Genomic DNA, 21,273 nt, shown 5'->3' on the forward strand with positions numbered 1-21,273 from the left:
TAGTTATAATATTTGAATTATTATCTAATAATAATAACGACACGCCCGACAAATTTTAATAATTATTTGTAATTTCCCATACAGATATAAACTCATTCAGGTACATTAATCTAGTTAACTTTCTGTAGCCATACATCATTTCGATTAACACCATAATCTCAAGCACTGAATTTAAAAGCTCCCTTTATATATGTATCTGTAACATCAAATCCTGGACTAAATTCCTTACGCACACATCTATTGTTTTAATTCAAATATTCTTGATTTAACAAAATTCGATACAAACTCTACCATTGTCACAATAAATCTCTTTTATATCAATGCAATAAATAAATATATCGTGTCATAAAAATCCTCGTATCGAATTACAAAATATGATGTTCTCGTGTATTTACGCATTTCATCGATTATTTCAAAACGTATTGACATTAATAATACACCGGATATCCTATCAACTGTCCTACGTATTCCCAACCGATCGATCACACGAGCAGTTCTCTACCGAATTCACAGAGCTTCTTTGCGAACTTTCAAATGTGTTCCCATGGTGTTTATTCTTTTGGAAGCGAGAGCCATTCCTTGTACACGGTGCCATCTACGACGTGGAATGTTACCAGGCATTTCATTAGCCACCCCGATAAGCTTCTTATCGCGTGTCGGTTCTCACCTTTCCTTCCATGTCCGTCGGTATCGAGCTTTTCTTGCTTAGGGGTGCTCTACATTAGATGTTTCAACCCTCTGTTAGATGGCAGCACGGCCGTTTCACCGATAAAGAGGATTTCCCGGGGAAGAAAATTTAAACACAACGTGTTCTACCTTTCGGATGAATGTATTCGTAAATAATCCTGTGGCTCTTGTTTGAAGAATATTTCAAGAAGTCTGTGTTATTTCGATAATATCTTTCTGAGTAGCTTTTCGTGAGCAAAATTTTACGATCACTTTTGTTTAAATTTTTTAACTTGTTTGGAACATTATGAAACTTAATTTTATTTCTAAATTGGCAAATTTTTCATTTCAAATAAATCATATTATCATATCAAGGTTAAACGTTCTTTTCGTTTGGTTCTTTGCTTTATCATTAAAAAATAAAACATCTTGCGCTCGTGATAACAATGATCCAGCCTTCGCCAGTCAAAGATTAAATAAGATGAAGCAATTACCTTTTGTACAAACCTATTGCAATATTTACATTTCCTTCTTAAAATTTCATGAATACCTTAAAAACGACGAGTAAACGAATTATCGACAAAATTACTGGTTTTCCTACGAATTTTTCTAAACTCCTAGCCCAAATAAATAAATACCATACAATACCATCAATTCTAAAAGATCGATCCTAGTGCTATTTCAAAGAATAATCAATTAATTCTCGTGATTCTTTCTTGTAGCGTCGACAAGTCTAAGGGTGGGCGGGGGTGGGGAAGGCTCAAACGCAAGAGTTAAGAAAATACTGGCAAGGAAAACGTATATACTTTGAGTGGCTAATCACGTGTGCGAAGCATGAGCCAAGATTCCCTGAGGACCATAAAATAGGAAATATCGAGACACGCGAAGAAAACAAGAGCGACAACCAAAGTAGGTGCACGCGGAGCTGAGTGGCATACGCAAATACGTCACGTGCTCTGGATATGCCTTGGTACACCGATCGGACGAATCATCAACGATACAAGCAGCATAGACAACGACACAGCGACGCCTAACAACAGAACGTTTCTCGCTTTCCTCCTCTGACATATGCCGCACGTAAGACGCGCGACATCACGGACGATCGCGTAGAAAGGAACCTGGATGCCACGTGGAGGAATTTACTTTATGTTCTCATAGGTGAGATTACCATAAAAAGGAACGTTATGACGTTCCCTTTCGTACTGCATATGCAAAGTACATAAGATATAATGCAGAGAGGCATGCTGAGTGTCTCATGGCAAAATCTTAAAAAGCAAGAGTTCGGTATGCCATCCGTTTCATTTTCAAATTATGAAACTAACAAATATCTGTGAAAAACAGATTTTCATTTCTTTTCCTTATATTTTCTATTAATATACATATTTTTATGTTTCTCAAAATCAGATCTTTCGAGTTATACTTTTACTGGTATAACGCTCTTAAACGAATAATCATAATCAAAATGATGCAACGAAAATAATACTAAGATATAAGAATAATATACAGAAGAATAGAATACATAGAAGACGTAAGAATAATAAACAATATATAATCATATTTCTATATTGCAAATTCCCAAAACAGGAAATTACAAAAGAAAGATCCTCATTATTTTGAGTATTAAAAGTCACCCTCCACGAATCTATCTTCAAAATCCACATCCTTTCTCACAACCAAGCCCGAGACTATAATCCAGATTCACCAGATCCAAGCGAAAATCCTGACAACAATACTTTCTGCTTTAAAACAATCCCCAAGAGAAATGGGCATCCAGGTTTTCCCTCTCGCGACACGAAAGCATGATAAACGAACACAAAAGTGAATGGGGTACGGGTGTCGAGCAATCCAAGGAGATGGCCAATGTGTGAACACATTTGGTTGGTATGCGCGAGCGCGCGTCTACGTGCAAGTAGGTGGATGATGGCAGGTGGGTGCACTGCAGAACCTTTTTGTTTGATCCGTAGACTGGAGGTTGGGGTGCTTACCTGTCGGAATTGTCGAATACCGCCATTGATCCGCAACGAGTCCGCTGCGATGCCGGCAATTCCATCGCCAGGCTCGCGCAACTGCCGCAGGGAGGCAGCACTCGGTGTCGTGCCGGTGTGTAAGGGACAACAACATCCGGAACAACAACACGCGGACGCTTCCGGTTGCGAGCTTTGTCGTATTATGCGTGCACTCGGCGACGTTGTGACTAGAACCGGAGGTGGCGGCGCCTGGCAAGGGCAACAGTGATGCCCGCTTTTCACGCTTTCTCTGAAATGCAGGTAGATCGGTGTTACTGACAGAGTGAATTTAACTCTATAAATAAGGCCATCGTCGATAGATGAAACGGAAATTTCGCGAAACGCGGCTATCATCCATGTTAGATATTAAAATTCGAATTGAGTTTGAGACACAGAAATAGCTTATTGACGGCTTTATTTTATGATTAGAGTCTTGAGGCTTCCATGACTCGGATTATCAAAAACAACACTGTTACACTTAACACTGATACAGATAATACTGTTACGTACGACACCGAGACTTCCAGATATAAGGCATATCCAAAAGAAAAATGTGTCCAACGTTCCGCTAAGATTGAAGCCAGCTTCATCAGGAAGAACGCACTGATATCTCGTCCTCTGTTGAAGCTAGCTGCAGTCTTAAGGAAACGTTGAGAATATTTTCCTCTTGGATATGGTTTATACCCGTAAGCCTTAAATAGTTTTGAACGCGGCAATGTTAACTACAACAATGCTAAGTGTAACAGTGTTAATTATAATAACTCCAGCCGTGAAATTCGCAAGACCCTGACTTTACTTTATGATTACTCGAAGATATTATAGTTTGGTATATATTAGTATGATACTGTACTTTTCTGTATAAAATAAATACATTCTACCTATATATCAGGGTATCTCGCATTTTAATGAAAAGATTCACGAAATATTTTATCCATCGAACTGCTATGTCTATAAAGAAGTTGCATTGCGAATTAAACGAGATATCACGACAATTAACAGACTTTCGAAAGGATTTGTTTGGATTCCTCTTAGTTAAAAATGGATATTGTTAGGTATTTGTTGGGAATCCGATAGCAACGGAGTATCGAGTTTGTAAGTTTGAAGTTGGGTTTGGAAGTTTACTCTATTTGGGCTGTAGATCGTGGACAATGAAATAGCGAAGACTCGGTGGATCAATCTTGTTCTTTATGAGCTAATATTACTAATTTTGTGGAAATTTCTTGGTATAGTTCTCTATTAACGGTGGCACAGAAATGAGAAAATTGAGAAGAAAGGATGATGAATATCTCGGTAAAAGAAAATGAAACGTTATTAATATTACCCAGGGAAATACGAAGATAAAGTGGTAGAAACATGATTTTTTCGTAAAATTCTCCTCAGATAGCTTTCTCAGTTTCTAGCCATTATAATAAACCGGACACTTTAATACACGAATCGAAATCTCAAAATTTATTTAACCTCCTCGATAAATTAGATTTATTCTATTATGTATGTAAAATAATTCGGTGTCCTTTTAGCAAAATTAAAATTTTATTTGCCAGTAGCGAAATATTTACGCCTTCACTACTAGAATCACACATTTATGGCGCTTCAAAATTAATTTATGTTTCATGTTAAGCTCCGAAACCAATGATATAACTAGAATACAAATGCGTATGCAGATTTAAATTTTCACAAGCATAACCAGAGAAATGCAATTTAGATGGAGAATTGTTTCGCCTAGCGAATATTGTATCTGGTATTTGAATTCGAATATTTTTCACATTTTTACATACTATGTGCGTTGTTTACAGGTATCCAAGGTACTTGGATAAAAAAAAGTAACAATAATACCTGCAAAAATGATTCAAGCAGGAGCCATCAAGGAATATACAGATCACTCGAAATCAGATCTAAAGTTTTCTGTACTAAAATAGGAGGCACACGCGTATCTCATTATCAGCTCTCATTTAAAATCACCATAACTTGTTCTTTTTGCACACCAATAAAACTGTTTTCGCTTTGATTACGAATTCCAGTATAATATTACGGTATAATCATCCTGGGAACGTTATAATATTATCGCAAACACGTCGATCGTTCAAACACAAGAGCATTAATGAAATTTCATTCGATGAACAGGAGACGACGTTGTCAATTGGTATTGGGTGTTAATTATCTTATGCAATTGGTAAACACGCAAATGTCAATAGAACTATTGCTTGCAATGCTTGGTATATATTATACACATATATACAATATATTATATACATGTATGTACGTATGTGTGCAAATTTGAGCAATGGTACAGAGACGCAGAACACGCAGTAGTCCAGTATCGATGCAAAGCATTGGGATCGACACAATACCACGTTTATATCGAGAACAACTTATACGCGATTATTGCACCATATTCTGTTAAGCAGTTCGATTACGTTATTTATGATACAGTCGGATTAATTATTATTTTTAAGAGCTAAATTGCTTACCGAGATAGAACACGAGCGTTTAAAAATCCTCGACACGATCGATCTGAGTACGAAGATTAGAAGGAAAAAACATAATCAGTTCATTTTTGTTATTTTCTTCTTAATTTTTTCATTCTGTTAATTTTTAATGTTATCTTATGGCAATATAAAGTATTGAAATATTACTTTAACATGACATAGTCAGAAATGAAAGCACCCTGTTAAGTACAAAGTTATAAGCATCTTAAATATTGTCTTTAAGTTGCCGAATTTCCAAAGAGCAAAGGTACAATTATCAAGCCAAGTAATATCGTGATACTTTCCATATTTTAATATTATGGCGCACGGTAAAATTTAAAAATTTTGAAGATAGTAGGACGATATATATTCCGATAGATACACATGAACGAGAGTGTACCTACGAATCATTCAACATCATCCACGATCCGTAACACGGTCCATTCGATCAATAATTCCCCAATTTGATAAAGATCAAATTTCATACATTTTAACCGGTTGGTACTGGTGAACGTTGTGAGGATCGTTTATTCTCAGCGGATGATGCAAAAAGTTGGATGTTTCGCGAGATATCGAGCAAACCGAATAGCTTCAAATTAATTGAATGTAATATTTACCTCTGTACACGGTAAATATTATCTCATAAGTAGTACTAATATAATAAGAAAATTAGCAAACACGAATACTGTGGAGCCAGAGTTATCTAATCAGTAGCACTGTGGTAATTAGAATTAATTCTCCCATGTTATAGTATGGACGTTCGTTTGTATCTGCATAGAGAATAACCTTCTAGAATCTAATTTAGAAGGAGACTATTCGTGGTTTTTTTAATGTACGACGTTAGTGTGACAACTTCGCCTGAAGAGTCTTTTTATATGCAATTAAAAACATATCAAGTTACCCCAATTTCTTTCTGACAAGGAACAAAACCGTACAAGCGCCATGTAATAACAAGAGCCGAGGTAATAAAAGCGAAGAAAAGGGAGCCAAGGTGATTCTCGACGGGAGTAACTAATTCGATTTTGCCCGCAGAATGTGCTCTCGAGCATTGTGAAGACAGAGGAGCCCTCTCTATCCTACCGTCTTTGTGAGCTGATTGTGAGTGTTCTCTCGTTCGAACGTTGTCGATGCTAAGAGAAACCGTCATTTTGAAATATCGTTAACAGTAGCCCTAATTAGAGAGAAAGCCTGAGGTTTCGTCGCTTTTGCATTCTTCGAACCTAATAACCTGCCATTCTGACGCGCGTTGATTCCAATTTTCCTCGTGAAGTAACGTCGATTAAGTGAAATCACACGATTCAAATTGGAAACGAAAACAGAAGAATATAACTGGCATTTCCTGTTTCTTACAGGGAAACGATTTTAAAATTCAATACATTGCCGCCTCGTAAGTTCCGTGTTACTACACTTGCATTTTTATATAGTTTTCGAGCTAAACGTGTGTCTTTTCATATCTTCTAGACATTTTAAAAATATCATACAACAAACACAAAGGTATGAAGCAATTTATTTCAACGTCTCGGCGGTCTAAGGAAAAGTATCGTTCGAAGAATTTCGCGAGATCCACGAAGAGCCAGGTATATCCGCTGTCCGACCAACGCTATTCCAAAGCCTTCGCCCAGCTCCATTTAGATATTATATTCGAGCCCATATGTTATCTCAATGAAAATTCCATGCCCGTTCTAGGCTTCCGCGTTTCGACTGATCCCTTTCCAGACACTCTCCCCATAAATCTTTAGCATGCCATTCCTTCCTACAACTTCGTGCATCGCTGGGAATAATGCCCGTGTACCGCCTGAATGTCCAGAGACTCCATTAGATGGGATTAATTTATCGACGTCCGTTGTGTCATGTCTCATGTGTCATGTGCAAAGTTTCATTCCTTTGGAAAAGTATGTACATTACGAAGCTCTTAATTTAGACCGAATACAGCCACGTCACTAGATAGATGGATGAGGACGAGACAATTAGTATTATACATAACAGTCTGTCAGACAACAGATCAGAGACAGCTAATGTCTTTTCATAATATTGGACTGCTCGAGAAATTCGAGGTTGTGTGTCGAAAATATGTTGCTTTTGAAGTACGAGAAAAGAAGAATGTGACTTGTTACGAATATAAAAAGTACTTGTCAACCGTTGCCAAAATGTTTCAGCAAGAAGTTTCAGATTTTAAAGAAATGTCAAGCTGTTTCCCGAAGTTCCTCTGCTTCAAGTTCCTGTCGCCTCGATTCCGACAGAAAATTTATTTTGTTTCAGTTTACCTTTGTATGAAAACCATCAAAAGGAAAAAAATTGTGATGCGAACAAGTTTAACCTTCTGGTTTCTGAATAATCTCCTGTACTTTGAATTTGAAACGTCTATCCAAAAGCGACAGCGTTCGCAACTTCCTCGGCGAAGGAAGTTATTCTACAATTTCTCGTCTCGAAAACGAATCCATTTCCCAGTCAAAATTGATTCCGCTGCTAGCTCCCATCCAGAACAGTTCCCATCAGGATACAGACTATCAGGGCAGAATAGCGATATCGTATTTAGAATTCCCCTTCAAAAACAGGGATCAATCTCTTTTCTATATCCTTTCAACAACGCAAACAGCATGGAATTTTAATAGATGTACAAAGAATGACAGCATCGTTGATGAGACGGTGACGATTCTCGGTAGTCCAAAAATGCAATCCTATTCTTTGGACTCTTAAAATAGGAGAAGTTCGTTGTTCCTAAGAATCCAGGCTGCTGACCTCTCAGAATTCGATCTTTGACCTCGTACGAAAGGTTTCAGAGGTGGAAGTTCGCGCGAGGTCGTTTGGTCCGCAAGATGTTCTGGTAGCAGACGGAAAGAAATGGTGGACTGTTTTCCGCGTGAGTGCTAATCGTGGAGAATGAGAAAATACTGACGAAACATTTTACCAAGGTTAGGCTGCTTTCATCGTGCCCACGATTTCAGCCTGATTGCTAGCCTAGCATAAGAGGGCCAATTTTCGCACTTTCCTCAGGGATGGAACAGATAAATTCCTCGAATTGGTCATCTTCTTAAACGCCTGCCAGGGAATTGTTGTTTCGCTAAACGCGAAAGTATCTGTGATGACTTTTCAAGAATCTGGATTTTATTTATATTTTACACAAAAGTTATTAGGACATCTTTAATTTGCATTCGAACCGTAATATTTTGCGTGAATTATAAACTTTGAATTACGTACATTTTCTAATAAAATTTTTAATATTGTGGCATCTTATACAGAGTGTTAAAAAATTAGCGGTAATTATAACATGTGATTTTAGACATCAGAATGATAAAGACAGTTCATGCAGAAGAATACCGTTTGCCGAATTATTTTCCAACTTGATGCTTTTCGGCGTCTCTCAATTTCGAAACAAATATAATAACAGCGTTATTATCTTCAGGCGGAAGCTTACATTGATCCGGATGTACTTCAAATCAAATACGGAAATCACTAAAATTTCTATAATAGGATACGCTTCTTCCTAGAGATTCCTCTCAAAATCCTTTTACAATTTCTTCCTTTCCAAATATATCACGTACTTTATCTCACGTTATATCACAAAGATGTAAGAGCTGCCGACAAATTTTACGCTCGAGAAATCCTCAAAGAAACATTTCGTGCGGTCGTACAAGAAATCAGCGAAATGGCGTCGTATCGATACTGTATGGTGGATCGTTTCCCCGAATTCTGCGCGTTCGGATGTTTTCTTATCGTTCGAATATAAAAGGAAACACTGCAGCTTTCTGACAGAGAAGCGAAAAATAATACGAGCGGACGAATGAGAGGGATTCGAAAAATACGACGCTGTAAATAGAGCTTGAGCCGATCGAATACGTAGGATGGCCTACGTAGAATACGAGTATATCACAGAAATCTGCCTCGAAATAGAGCACGGGGTGTTTCGTGTACATCGATGACTCCGTTCTGATACATCGGCTTGGAACGACTCAGCCAACGAGCAGGATTATCACCGATCGTAAATCATCTGGTGATTAAACGGTGTTAGCTCGCTCTGCTCTTCGAATAGACTGACCACTTAGGTCAGACTGTTACTTTACGATCTTCGCTACGCTTTATGCATCCTCTGTATTGTGTGGGAAACGTTAGTCATAGTTGAGGCCCAAATGTTATCACGGTTGATATATCGGATAAATAAAACACATAGTTAATTTGATGAGAAATCTTCTAATTATAAGTGGGACAATTAAGTTGAGGAGAAATTGAGTCTCTTCGATTGTTTCAGATCTAAATCATATTAAAGAATCAGTGTCCAAGTTCGTTGGAAAAATATACGAAATGTGTCAATTAACTTGTTCATCTAAGAAGAATTAATTCGTCACTCGATTTGTCGATCTTAGGAATATAATGATTTCTTTGTTGAAAGATGTTCTATCTTTGTATATGTCACTTCATTTCTTCAACATAGCACACGACATAGTTCGTTCGTCGAATTTTCCTTTGCCGTCTATAAAATCGCTATTCGAGTTACAAGTTATACGAGAATTTCTCCATACGGCATATCACAGTTACAGTTTATACAAAAACAATCTGACTCCGTTAGTTACCAGCGTAAATTTCCCAGAATACTCGATATGGCTCGTGTAATATCTCCGGTTACACGCACAATATCCTGAAATATAGTTCCTTCCTGTATTGCGGCACTAGCGTGGTATTGCCTTACGAAGTACACATAAGGAAATAGGGGTTGGCACAAATTTGGAAATAGGAAATGGCAAACCATGTCGGGAATAGGGGCTGCTAGATCACGGCGGATTTCGAAACGAGGTCGGAGCTTAACACTTCGCACCGGAAACCTTCGTGAGCGAAACCCTTTTTGGAAGTATGGCGTTCAACTGCCCTGTTAAACACAAAAGAGGACGATCTGCCATCCAACTAAATTTTCTAACAAAATGGCACCATCTCTCGTTGATACCGATCTTTGTTATGAATCGTATGAATTCAGTGGTGTACGAGGGAAACTTAGAAACTGAAATGTCGTGGAGAGATCTGATAAACAGTACAGAATAGGTTTCATTTCGTAACCTAGATGATCAGAAGCGTTAAGTTCTAAAACGTTACAGACCATAACGTTCCAGGGATTATCTTCAGTTCCATTGCAACCCTTCTTCAACGTGCGCCGGGTTGTAAGCGGAACTTCTAAACTTCCTTAGTTATATAAACTAAAACTTCCTTGCGACGATATCGTATGTTTCGTAATTACGCTAAATTGGGGATTCACGTGGTAATCGTCGATTTGGTGATGCACGCGAGGTAACGGATGAGGGCTGGAACGTGTGACTAATTAGAAGCGAATCGTTCTAAAATGTGTGAAATTAATCACGGTTAATACATAGGGGAGCGAACAATTTGGCTTACGTGCTTCGATTATCCAAACATCTAAAATGTTATATTGGTTAAAATATTACCTATTAAAAATTTATATATAATATAAATTATATATATTATATATCAACCGATATAATCAACAGAAACAGCATAGCGCTTATTATCTCTGCGTAATCATACAGAATTATGTTATAATCAACAGTTACTTTGTATGGTAACTGCTTGAATATTTTCACAAACGAGTATAATCTGCTTACTGTGGCTACAAAATGCTATTGCATCCACCATTGTATCCTAGAACATTAACGTACTAATTAATTGGATCCAAGTATATTAAATCTCGTATGGTCTGGTAGTACTTTCAGGCGTCTACAAGAATTTGATCGTATGAAAGTGAAACGTAGAACTTGATAAAACAATATTTCATTAGAAACTAACCTTTGCAAATAATTTCTGTAGCCACTGTATCTCTTGACAGGTTCAGTTAAGTGGTGGTCCAGTGTAAATGCTAAAGAACACGACTTACCTAGACACACTTCTGGCCAGATGCAGCGCCGACGAAGGAGCCAACGAGTCCCTACGATCGCAGCGACACCTGTGTTGGTGGGAAGATTGCCTGGTCCTGTAACCGGTAGGCATGATCGTTTGCTGCACTTGCGGTTGAGGCTGTGGCGGCTGCAGTTGTGACTGAGTCTCGCCGTCTAGCCTGCAGTGCAGCTCGATGTCCGGTACCGATCTCGTAGCCGGATCCTCGGTGGTGCCGCTCTCCTCGGAGCCGCCGAGCCCCGAGACGGACAACTGTGGCGAGGCAACCAGAAAGGTTGCTCGATCCTGTCGCGTGAGCACCGGCTTGCCCTGAGACGCCGCGGCAACAACGACCGGCGGGGGTGGCGCCCTGCTAAGCAGGGCAGCCGTCTCCTCGCTCGAGCCGTAATCGGTACCGTTCCCACCCTCCTGAGAGCCGACATTGCCGTTCGTGTTCATCTTGCGGCCAGGTTCTTTTCTATCGCGTCACGTAGCCATTTCCTGCAACATAAACATGGAATGTTACTTTAACGATGAAATAACTAGTATTTTGGAAAAGCATGAAATATAATTTTAATACTACAACTACCGATCTATAACATGTACATAAACATGTTACTTAATTAGGCTATATACTGCTTGATTTTTAAAGCGATATAACGAAGATGAATGGATATGTATGCATAGTAATTGCGAAAACAGAAGGTCCGATACCAGTCATTTTGATTGGTTTAGTATTCATAGTGTTAACGATCGACTCGTATAACAATTTTTCATAGTAATTTTTACGACGATGTGTTTCTGAGGATTTGGAAGATTCATCGATGATAAAATAATGAAATTACGTGATGAATTCATATATTGCTACACCAGATACATAATGGAGCTGATTCAATTGCTCGTTCATCTTTCTTTCAATCGATCTGCTGTCCGTTAAAAGCGAACTTTTCTTCGTTCAACTTCCGCCTGCAAATCTAACGTAACCCGATGTTCCTCGAATCCCGGTAAATCCAAGAATCAATGTTACCGAGTTTCCGATGCACGCGTGAATATTGACTTCTAACATGCTCGTGTGTAGAGACATGCTCTGAACTTTCGAATATCGACAACCGATTGAACGTGTCGTTGGCTTCAAACGTACGGTCCTTGACTCCACCAGATTGCCGCCTCGTCACGAAACTTATCGTTTTCGTTCCCTCGTTTACTCGTTTGCAGATTTACCGCCTGTCATGCCTTCGTCGTGCAGTTTCCTCACGTATCCGCTAAAATACACAAGCCTGACCGAGGCTCAGCGCGATTTTCCACGAGATTTCTTCTTAAATATGGCAATTTAAATTCCAAACTCCAAAGAAACCAGACCAACAGAATTACGATGCCGAACAAGTCACGTTTTGAAAATTCTATTATTTATATCCGGCGTTTTCAATTTTTGTATTTTATTAGGTTGCAAGATGTAATCTACAAAAAATGCTATAGGAAAACTTTTATTACTAATAGATATCCGAAGTATTTTCAATCTTCTCGGAAATTCCAAAATGCAATCTGTAAAAAATGTCATACGACGTTTGGTTTTATTTCAACCAAATTACGAACAAATATTAAACGTTCCTTGAAATAAAAGTACTAAATATTAACTGTCTATATTTTATCTCCATTTTCACGATAACACGATACAATCGATACTACCTCCACGTGGAAAAGTAATGCAAAGGATTAATGACGCAATCGCTGATATTCAGTAAAATCCTCAATAAATTTGTAGGTATAATAAATTTCATACTATGTACATCGATATCAAGCTTGTATCAGCATTTCATATTCAGAAGTGAGAATGTAAGCATTCGAAGCGATCTTATTTTGCACGATCGCGATTAGTTGCATTATAGGTAAAGTAAACACGATCAATCTTTAGTATCCTATAATACAGAATCTGTTGCTACGCTCGTATTTCAAGCTGCGTTCAATATTTGCCTACGTACTACCAGCTAAAAATTTCCAATCGCAGCCACATTGTTTTTCTTGTACTTTTCTTTTATATACAACGCAATAATTAGCTGACTTGTGATCTGAAAAATTTACTTATTCAAATTCATTTGTTTTATTAATATATTTGTTTTCGTTGTGCAAGAATTATTATTAACAACATATACATACACGTCTCTAAGCTTTGGGTTGTTTATATAAATTTATACTAAAATGTTACCAACAAAACTTTACATAATTTATAATATTCTTCTTATTTTTATTTGTTGATTACGTTACTACAGTATGGTCAGAAACAATAAAAACGCTATATATTCGTAAGACATTCCAATCTTAGAATATGGCAGAGTAATTTCCAAATATATTTGCTTTTCTATCATTCTTGGCTGCATAGTCGAAATACAAAATACCACAGGCAGAAAAGAGGCGGGCTCGATGAGGATAGAGTAAATGTGATCGTCAACGTATACCGTGCACCGGGTGAATCATGGAAATGAAATTCGCCCTTACCTTCAATTCCCGGACGTAAATGAGGAATAATGGATGAACAGAATAGCTAGTCGGTCTTTTTCGTTTGCCAGCTCGAAAAACTCGGAGCCATTTTGCAATGGCTGACGAGAGATGCGAGGCTGGTGCAATTTGTACGGATGCCGATTGCTGACCGCACGCAAATTCGAACCTGATAGAATCGAGGAAAATGGGACCTGAACGATCTTTGACCTTTTTATTTTCTCTCTGCCGTGAATATTAACGAAAATTATATTTTTTCTAACGAATTCTTTTAGATCGACGACGTGTAACATTTTACTGGCGCTTGTAGAGTCTGCGATGAACACTTACAGGACTAGTTGCAATATCAGAATCTTCCTACATCGTAATTTACCGGTTGATATTGTGGCGGCACTCGACAAGCAAATACCACCACTCGACACTAACTAGACTTTTACAGATGGTGAGGATGAAATCGTCCGATATCGAGGAGATGGCAAGGTTTCTTAAATCCCGGTAAAATTGGGATGGCGCCCTATCGCCCATTAGTTCCTCCTCGATTAACTCTTGGCATCCGACTCTCCCAATCTGTTGATGAGCTCCTTTTTGAAGAACTCGTAACTCCCGGTGGGGTGTTCAATACGTTTCGGATTAACACGTGCGGCTTGTCGAGATTTGCAACCGCGGTCCGGTATTTTGCATGATCGCACGTAATCTGGGCAGCTTCCAACTGCACTTCCAGCATCGTGAACCACATCGTCCGGCCAGAAAGGTAGTACACGCGGAGGAGTGCGTTTATCGAGTCTACATTGCCTCTCCCCCCCGATCGTCGTACGTTCAGAATCATTTTGAACTGTCTTAAATTCGCGGCGTTTGAAGTCTCGCAAGCACTATCATGGACACCTCTTTCACTGAAAATCACGCCAGGGTCACCAGTTTGAGGTGATTAGGTCGTGATAGGTACTGAAGGAACACTCGAATACATTTAACAATAAATATTTATTAACAATATATTCCATGTGTTTACTGATGCGCAGAACTCGCGGTTACTATTATCGGTTCGCGATTCGCGGTTAACAGTTCGACCACTGGCCGATGTGTTTTGATACGATGTGAGTTCGGACGATGATCGCGCGAGATGCCGAAAACTTGGATTGATGACTCGGATCGTGCGACTGTGATGACTGTATGTCACGACCGTGTGGTAACGACTGACTTTCCGTCACGATGATGCTACGAAGGAAAACTGTGATGCGGTGTGGCTAAGGATGCGAGATCATCGGATTCGTTGAGGAAAGCTTTGTATCGGAAAGTGAGGGAAATGGGCGTCGTTGTTAATTGGCTAATTTCTGTGCTGATCGTTGGAAAGGGATGCTAACTGTCCTTGGGAGAAAGTTGCTGGCGAGAAGCATCGAACGTGAGAAAAAGCAGGTTTTTCGTGTCTGCCCGTGGTAGGTGGTAGACTTAGGGACTGATAAGATAAAGACTATTTGTACCTTTGAAGGACCTTAGCTAAAATAAATCCTAAGATTCATAGCGGGTGCTTAGGCTAGCTGAAAATATTCGGTAAGAATGTATCGACATCTGGCAATCATCTTGTCCGCAAAAATAGTCTTTGTGTAGCGAGCCACGGGACAGAAACCGTTGGAAAGTTTACTGTCGAGTGCCGCCACAATATTTAATATTAATGAATCGAAAAGTTACAAATTATAAGTTACAGACTGTCCTTGTGTAAATAGTTTCTACGATTTTTCAACAAAATTCACGTGTAGAATTTCACTTTGACTATATTAGCAAAGATACTGTTACACAAGAAAATCTATTATGTCTGACAATTAGGCGGTAACATCTAAAATTTCGCTAATAACACTATGTATAATTCCATCGTACAATAGAACCGGACGTACGTCACGAATTTACTATGTATCCTTTGTTCGCCTTTGTTTTTGCGACATAATTAATTTACATTAACTGCTTCCACCGTACTATTTCACTGGTGTATAGTATTTCACCTTCGGAAATAACTATATATATTCGTAGCATTAGCATTCTTTTTATCAATCATACAAATAAATAAACATTTCCTTTTCTTTGGTCTTTACAGTAAATCATGATTGACTCTCCCATGTTTCCTAAATCTATCCCAAATTTGAATATCAAAACTTCCTGGCACTATCTTGATAATCGAAGTTTTACATTCGGCTCGTTCGTTTCCTACGTTTTATCGAGCGCTCTGAAAATGCATCATCGTTTCAAACCTGCACGATAGCATCGCTCTGGTCGGTGAAATCCTGGGTAAACCTGAATACGTTCACATATTTGGCCGGAGGGGCGTTTTATTTAGTGCCGATCTAGATCGACCATGCTCGCGTATATCACATTCAGGCTAATAATTAAAAGGGTTTGCGACCACTGAAATGCCAGGAATCGTTTCATCATGTTCGCAAATGTCAAGAATCGTTTCACCTTCGAACTTTTCACTCGCTTTGATGTTCTGCAGCTACGCTATTACAAGGGAAAAAGGAAGATATTCCATGGAAGTATATTTTTCGAAAAACTTATACGGAAGATCGTCCCGATAAAAAAAGAAAAATAAAAGAATCGCTGAAAATATGCAGCTGCACGGTGCACCGACAGACGCGTGGTAAGTCGACGCATTTCCATTTTACCGGTGAAGGAAGCTATTTTCGTTCTTGACGAGAAAGCAGACGCGACGAAGACGGACGAGTAAACGTTTTCGAAACGATGCGAGATCCGTTCCCGACGTTGATATTTTTAAAGTAACGATCTCCTTCCTCTTGGATAATAAATTAAAATCTAATAAAAGCAACGGACGACGATAAAACCGCGGAAGCAGCAACGTTTGCAAGTTTAAAGAAGCACGAAGAACACGAAGGAACATTGAAATAATTGAAAAACACAAGATAGCACGTATAGTAACGAGTACATAATACCTACGCAAAATAGAACTCAACCTCTTTTCTTTTTGTATGACGTGACTACAGGACAGTTTTCAACTTCTCAGTCACATAGTTTGCACTCGACTAACTTCCAACCAAATATGAACTCGCATCTAACCCGTATGAGCACGTACGCGCAGATATATACGGAGATGTAAGCGCTTTTTTTTAATAAAACTTCATGGATCCCTTAAAGCTGGAGGATGTAGACACATTGGATGACAGGATAGCTACTCGAACTTCTTCCTCGCTAAACCTGCGCTTTACACACGAAAGAGTATGAGATCGAGTCTGAAAGCAAGGAACATTGTTTCAACGAAAGCATAGAAGCTGTACGAATAGGAAGCTGATTTTTCCACAACTTTAAAACGAGCTTTGGCGATAGTGAAGTAATGTATTTATTTCGCTTTGTAGCTAATTGAAACTTCCTTTTTAAAAAAGCCACCATTATAAGCCAGGATAAAATTGGTGGATCGTTCCTTTTGAAAGACGTTTGAATTTTATTTAAATTCAACGTGAATGATTTTGCATATTGAACAAAGGTATAATTGTAGCTTTAATGGAGACTATTCGTTGAATTTTTCACCAAGCCTTTTCAACTTCCGTGGAGAAACTTCGTCACCTTAAATTCCCATTTTCATGAAAAATTTGCATAACACGCAACAACGGCTCGTGTTTCCCACATAACAACAAGCCTATTATTACGCGCCGCGTGTGCATCTCGAAAATTGCCTTTGTATGAAATATTCGTTGTCGAAAAAACGTTTAACGCTTTAACGCTAGGACCATAAAAAATATAAAAAATGACAGATTTTTATTAAATAAGCAAATTCATGTAAATAAAAATCCTGCATTAAAAAAGATATAAGAATTCAGGACGAAATCCACAGGAGTGGTCGAAACGAAAAATTCATAATCCTTCATAGAAATGTTATAAATTCACACCAGTACATTCAGGGATTTGCATGATTTTTTCGCGAAATATTAATTTTCCATATTTTTTCGCAACTGAGATATAAGTTCCTGGATTATTAACTAAGATTCTAGATTTTCACCGACGTCCCCATGCTATCTTCACAGGAAGCACATTTCTTCAAAATAATCGCGTTATAGAAAACAGATGGAAAGAAGAAAACAAGGTAAAAAAGAAAAGAGAGAAGAGGGAAAAGAAATTCCACCTACGAAACCATTATGTTTTTCCCGTGCTTCTGTTATCGTTGCACTATACGATGCGACGTCTTGGCAAAAAAGAATGCAAGAAGCCCCGCATTCACCGACGACAATTTCTTCGCCTTTTATCGTCGAGCACGGCTTCGAAGTGTATAGCCCTGTGGAAACAGTTCCGCGTGAGAACGTCCCACTGTTTATAATATTGTCATGACGAAGCCGTACGCATTAGGAACGGAATGGAACGTGCATTCCATGTGCACGAGACATCGCGTCGAAAACGTGTCGCTTGTTTGCCTCTCTCTCTCCCTAGTTTCCCTTCCAGTAGACGACATCCTCACGAAAATAGGTTTCTGTATATTTACGCAAGTGTTCGGAGTTTAGCCGCGAGCCTTTCTGTCGAATTGCGAACAGGATTTCGATAAATGGCTCGCGGAACACCACCGCATCCATGTTGCCTTTGACGAACTACTCGGCTAGTTATTCATCCAGTGGTTAATTTGACCCCACATTTTCAATAGAACGAGTTTGTGCTATTCGAAGATCAAAGGTTTCCAATTCTTTGATTAAGACTGTGAATAGCTGGCGTCCAATATTGCTTTATACACAGTCAAGAAAAAATTCCGATAAGTGAAGAAATGGTATATCGTAAATAATATTCGAGATAATTAACGTGTTTCGAACAGAGATTTTAGTGTTAATTATTGCTAGTAGCCAAGCTACTTTTCTGAGCTAAATATTCTTAAACTATCTCTAGTTATTTATCTCGAAACGTAACCTTTTCGACAATAATTTCATTAATCAATCAAACCACAAACCTGAAATATCTCATCCTCCAATTAATTCTTCCTTCATCGTTCTTTATTCTCGACTTCACGAGCAATCGTCAGAACGTAATGAATTTAAACCACCTCGTAACTCAAGAAGAAGCTTCCACACAATTTGCGAGAAGGAAATGAATGCGCTCGGCACGCAGCTGCCTCATTTCAGACGTTCTTCCTCCATCTCGTCGACTCTGCTGTTACGTTCCTTGGACATTGCTCAAATTTTCCTTTGTTTTTGCAAAGGAGATTCAGCATCGTCCCACCAAATCTTCGTAGCTTCGTTTGTCGAGCGTTTCACGACCTATGAGCAGGATGAGTGACAAATTAATCGCTGAAACAGGTCGCTTTAATTCGCCTTGAAGCCTAAGTATTCTTGGATGGTCCTTCTGCGCGGCATTATGGAATTAGGACATGTAAACGCGAAGGACAGGCACAACGGCGCACTTGGATGTCGTGTTTGAAGCCGTCGTTCGCCTGCCTCGCCTCTGTCCATTAATTAGAGCCGCGACGAAAGTCTAAAAGACGACCTTCGTTTCGAGGATCTTCGAGAGACGTTGATCTGCGGCTTTCTTCATCGCAACTGATTTATCAACGTCGTTCATCATCACTTCCTACTCATTGAAATTCCCTTTGACGAACCTTTTTTGATGTTTGTACGGTTCCATGTTTATTTATAGTTAGGTTTAGAGAATCTTACGTAACGAATTATTAGCAAAGTATTTCGACATTTTTGATGTTCTGTAGAATCTACTTTGAAGGTTCTATTGGTATCTTAAATTATATATTTATAACCACGAAGAGCTTAAAAAATTGTACACTGTTTAATAACTAATGAAAGGAATTGGAAAAAATTTAGATATATGTTATCAATAGTCTTCTCAAGAGCAATATATAAAAGTTGCTCTTAGAATTATCATACAAAAATTCTCTCTGAATATATACACTGCGGATCTGATTTCTATCTCCTACGTTGCTGTTTGCTAACAAATGCGTAATTATCATACAACATCTAACTCCAGATTACAAAGCTCTACATTATATACTCGCATATGAATTATTATGATACTCTTCCACAATTATGACTTTTAGTTTTATGTGTCTCAAGTCAAGTTGGTATTATAAATGTAATCTAAAAGTACACGTGAACTGGAATCTGCATCGTGTGCAGTGAATAATTATAGGTTGCATCCTGAATAAAATTTTTTATTTCCTCCCTTTTTATCGGAAAAACGTATGAATAAATATTCGATCTGACAACAGTCAACAAATAGTAAAGTGGGTTTTGGAACGTCAAAAATTCGAAAATTCCTTGACCCCGATTCGCAAAAGTTTGACATCGATATACACAGGCGTATCATGCAAGCACTAATGAGCACGTTTCAGTGAGTTTCAGCTCGTTAAGGCTTCTAATTGTGTATCATTGGAAAGACGTATTGCGTCTCTGGTGAATAAAGCTTCGATAACTCGACATATGTGCCGTATCTCGACCAGCGATACATATTAACTTAGGGATGAGAATCGAGGAGAGGCTGGTGTTCTTGGGACACATTAAGACGAGCTTATCAGTCTCGAGCAAACTTCGCAGAAACTTTGTATGCTGACGATGAAGACTACCTGTACGAGTTCACGCGTTACAGCAAGACTGATACAGCACGTGGGCTAAACGGGAAAATCATTAGATAAAGACGCAAAACGATATTTTTGTGTTTATTCTTCTTACCTTTCATACGGTAAATTCAACGAAATTAAAGTAAAAGTACCTTTTAAGCAATGTAAAATTAAAACAAACTGGAAAAATTTACCTGATGATTTGAAATTACACTCGTAAAAATATGAATTTGCATGAGAATCCATACTCTACATATGCAAGTATAATTGAAAAAATAATGACAATCTAAACGTTTACAAGCACTGAAAACAAACAACAAAAGCTAAAATCCTGATGAGTAAGAAACACTGAATCCTCTTTGTATCCGTATAAAGAAATACAAAGCAATCAACAAGATTCCAGTTTCTCTGGACGAATCCCAGCCATTTTATTCGATCTATTCAAAAAGTTCCGCACAAATATGCAACTTATCCTTTTAAACGATTTCAATAACCGTAGAATTGGTCGGGGATCAAGTACAAACCGAACGAGTTTATTGGATTTTCTAAAATATTCTAACGACCATTGTCGCAGTCGATTCCACCCTCGGAGAACTTAATTCCGTCGACTTGCTAGAATCGCTTCCGGTCGCTGGGGAACACAGGTACACGTCAGACTGTCACACAAGCCAAGAAACGGGAAAATCAGCGTGCAGGGTGAGAAAATCCCGGAGTTTCGAAAGTAAATCCTCTCAACGCCGCACAGCTGCCAATAAAGGGGAAGAACGAGCACGCCAGGGGGTGACTGCAATAGAAGAAGGGTAGATAACAGTGGGCACGGCCGTAAAGTAACCTCAGATGAAGAATTGGCTGGAAAGGCGGTGGAATTTCAGCCGATAGCGTGTTTTGTGCAATCGCCGTGATGCCATAGGTGTCGTTTTCGTCAGAAAGTTTCGCTCGCTATTGCTATCTCAAGCAATGCATCAAACGGTCCTAAACCTCGTGATTAGATAGCACTGCAACGTTACTCGCTTGGATCGCGAATTGATGATTGGTGAGAAGATGATCGGAAAAAAAACATAGATAGAAGAAGAAAGGATATATCGAACATTAACTCCTTCGTTGTATAGTACGAACACTCCAAGAAGTAGAAAATGTTAAGATTTATATTTGTTGCGGTAACATACACTGGCTCATGAAAATATTTGAACGTTCATCATAGAAATATTTTATATCCATACTGTATGTATTA

At 38.6% G+C, this 21,273-nt stretch overlaps 1 protein-coding gene across 3 annotated transcripts in view; it reads right to left on the bottom strand.

Annotated features, from left to right (window-relative positions):
• Positions 1-21,273, bottom strand: part of LOC122572823 (small conductance calcium-activated potassium channel protein) — a 234,319-nt gene that overhangs the window by 152,154 nt on the left and 60,892 nt on the right. For all 3 annotated transcript variants that reach the window (XM_043738334.1, XM_043738335.1, XM_043738336.1), the window contains exons 2-3: positions 11,013-11,512; positions 2,652-2,922 (exon numbers count right to left, since the gene is read on the bottom strand). In XM_043738334.1, the coding sequence (XP_043594269.1) occupies positions 2,652-2,922; positions 11,013-11,470 (729 nt within the window). In that variant the 5' untranslated portion in view covers positions 11,471-11,512. The remainder of the gene's footprint in view (positions 1-2,651; positions 2,923-11,012; positions 11,513-21,273) is intronic.

Source organism: Bombus pyrosoma, linkage group LG11, assembly GCF_014825855.1.
Source record: "Bombus pyrosoma isolate SC7728 linkage group LG11, ASM1482585v1, whole genome shotgun sequence".
Lineage (NCBI taxonomy): Eukaryota > Metazoa > Arthropoda > Insecta > Hymenoptera > Apidae > Bombus > Bombus pyrosoma.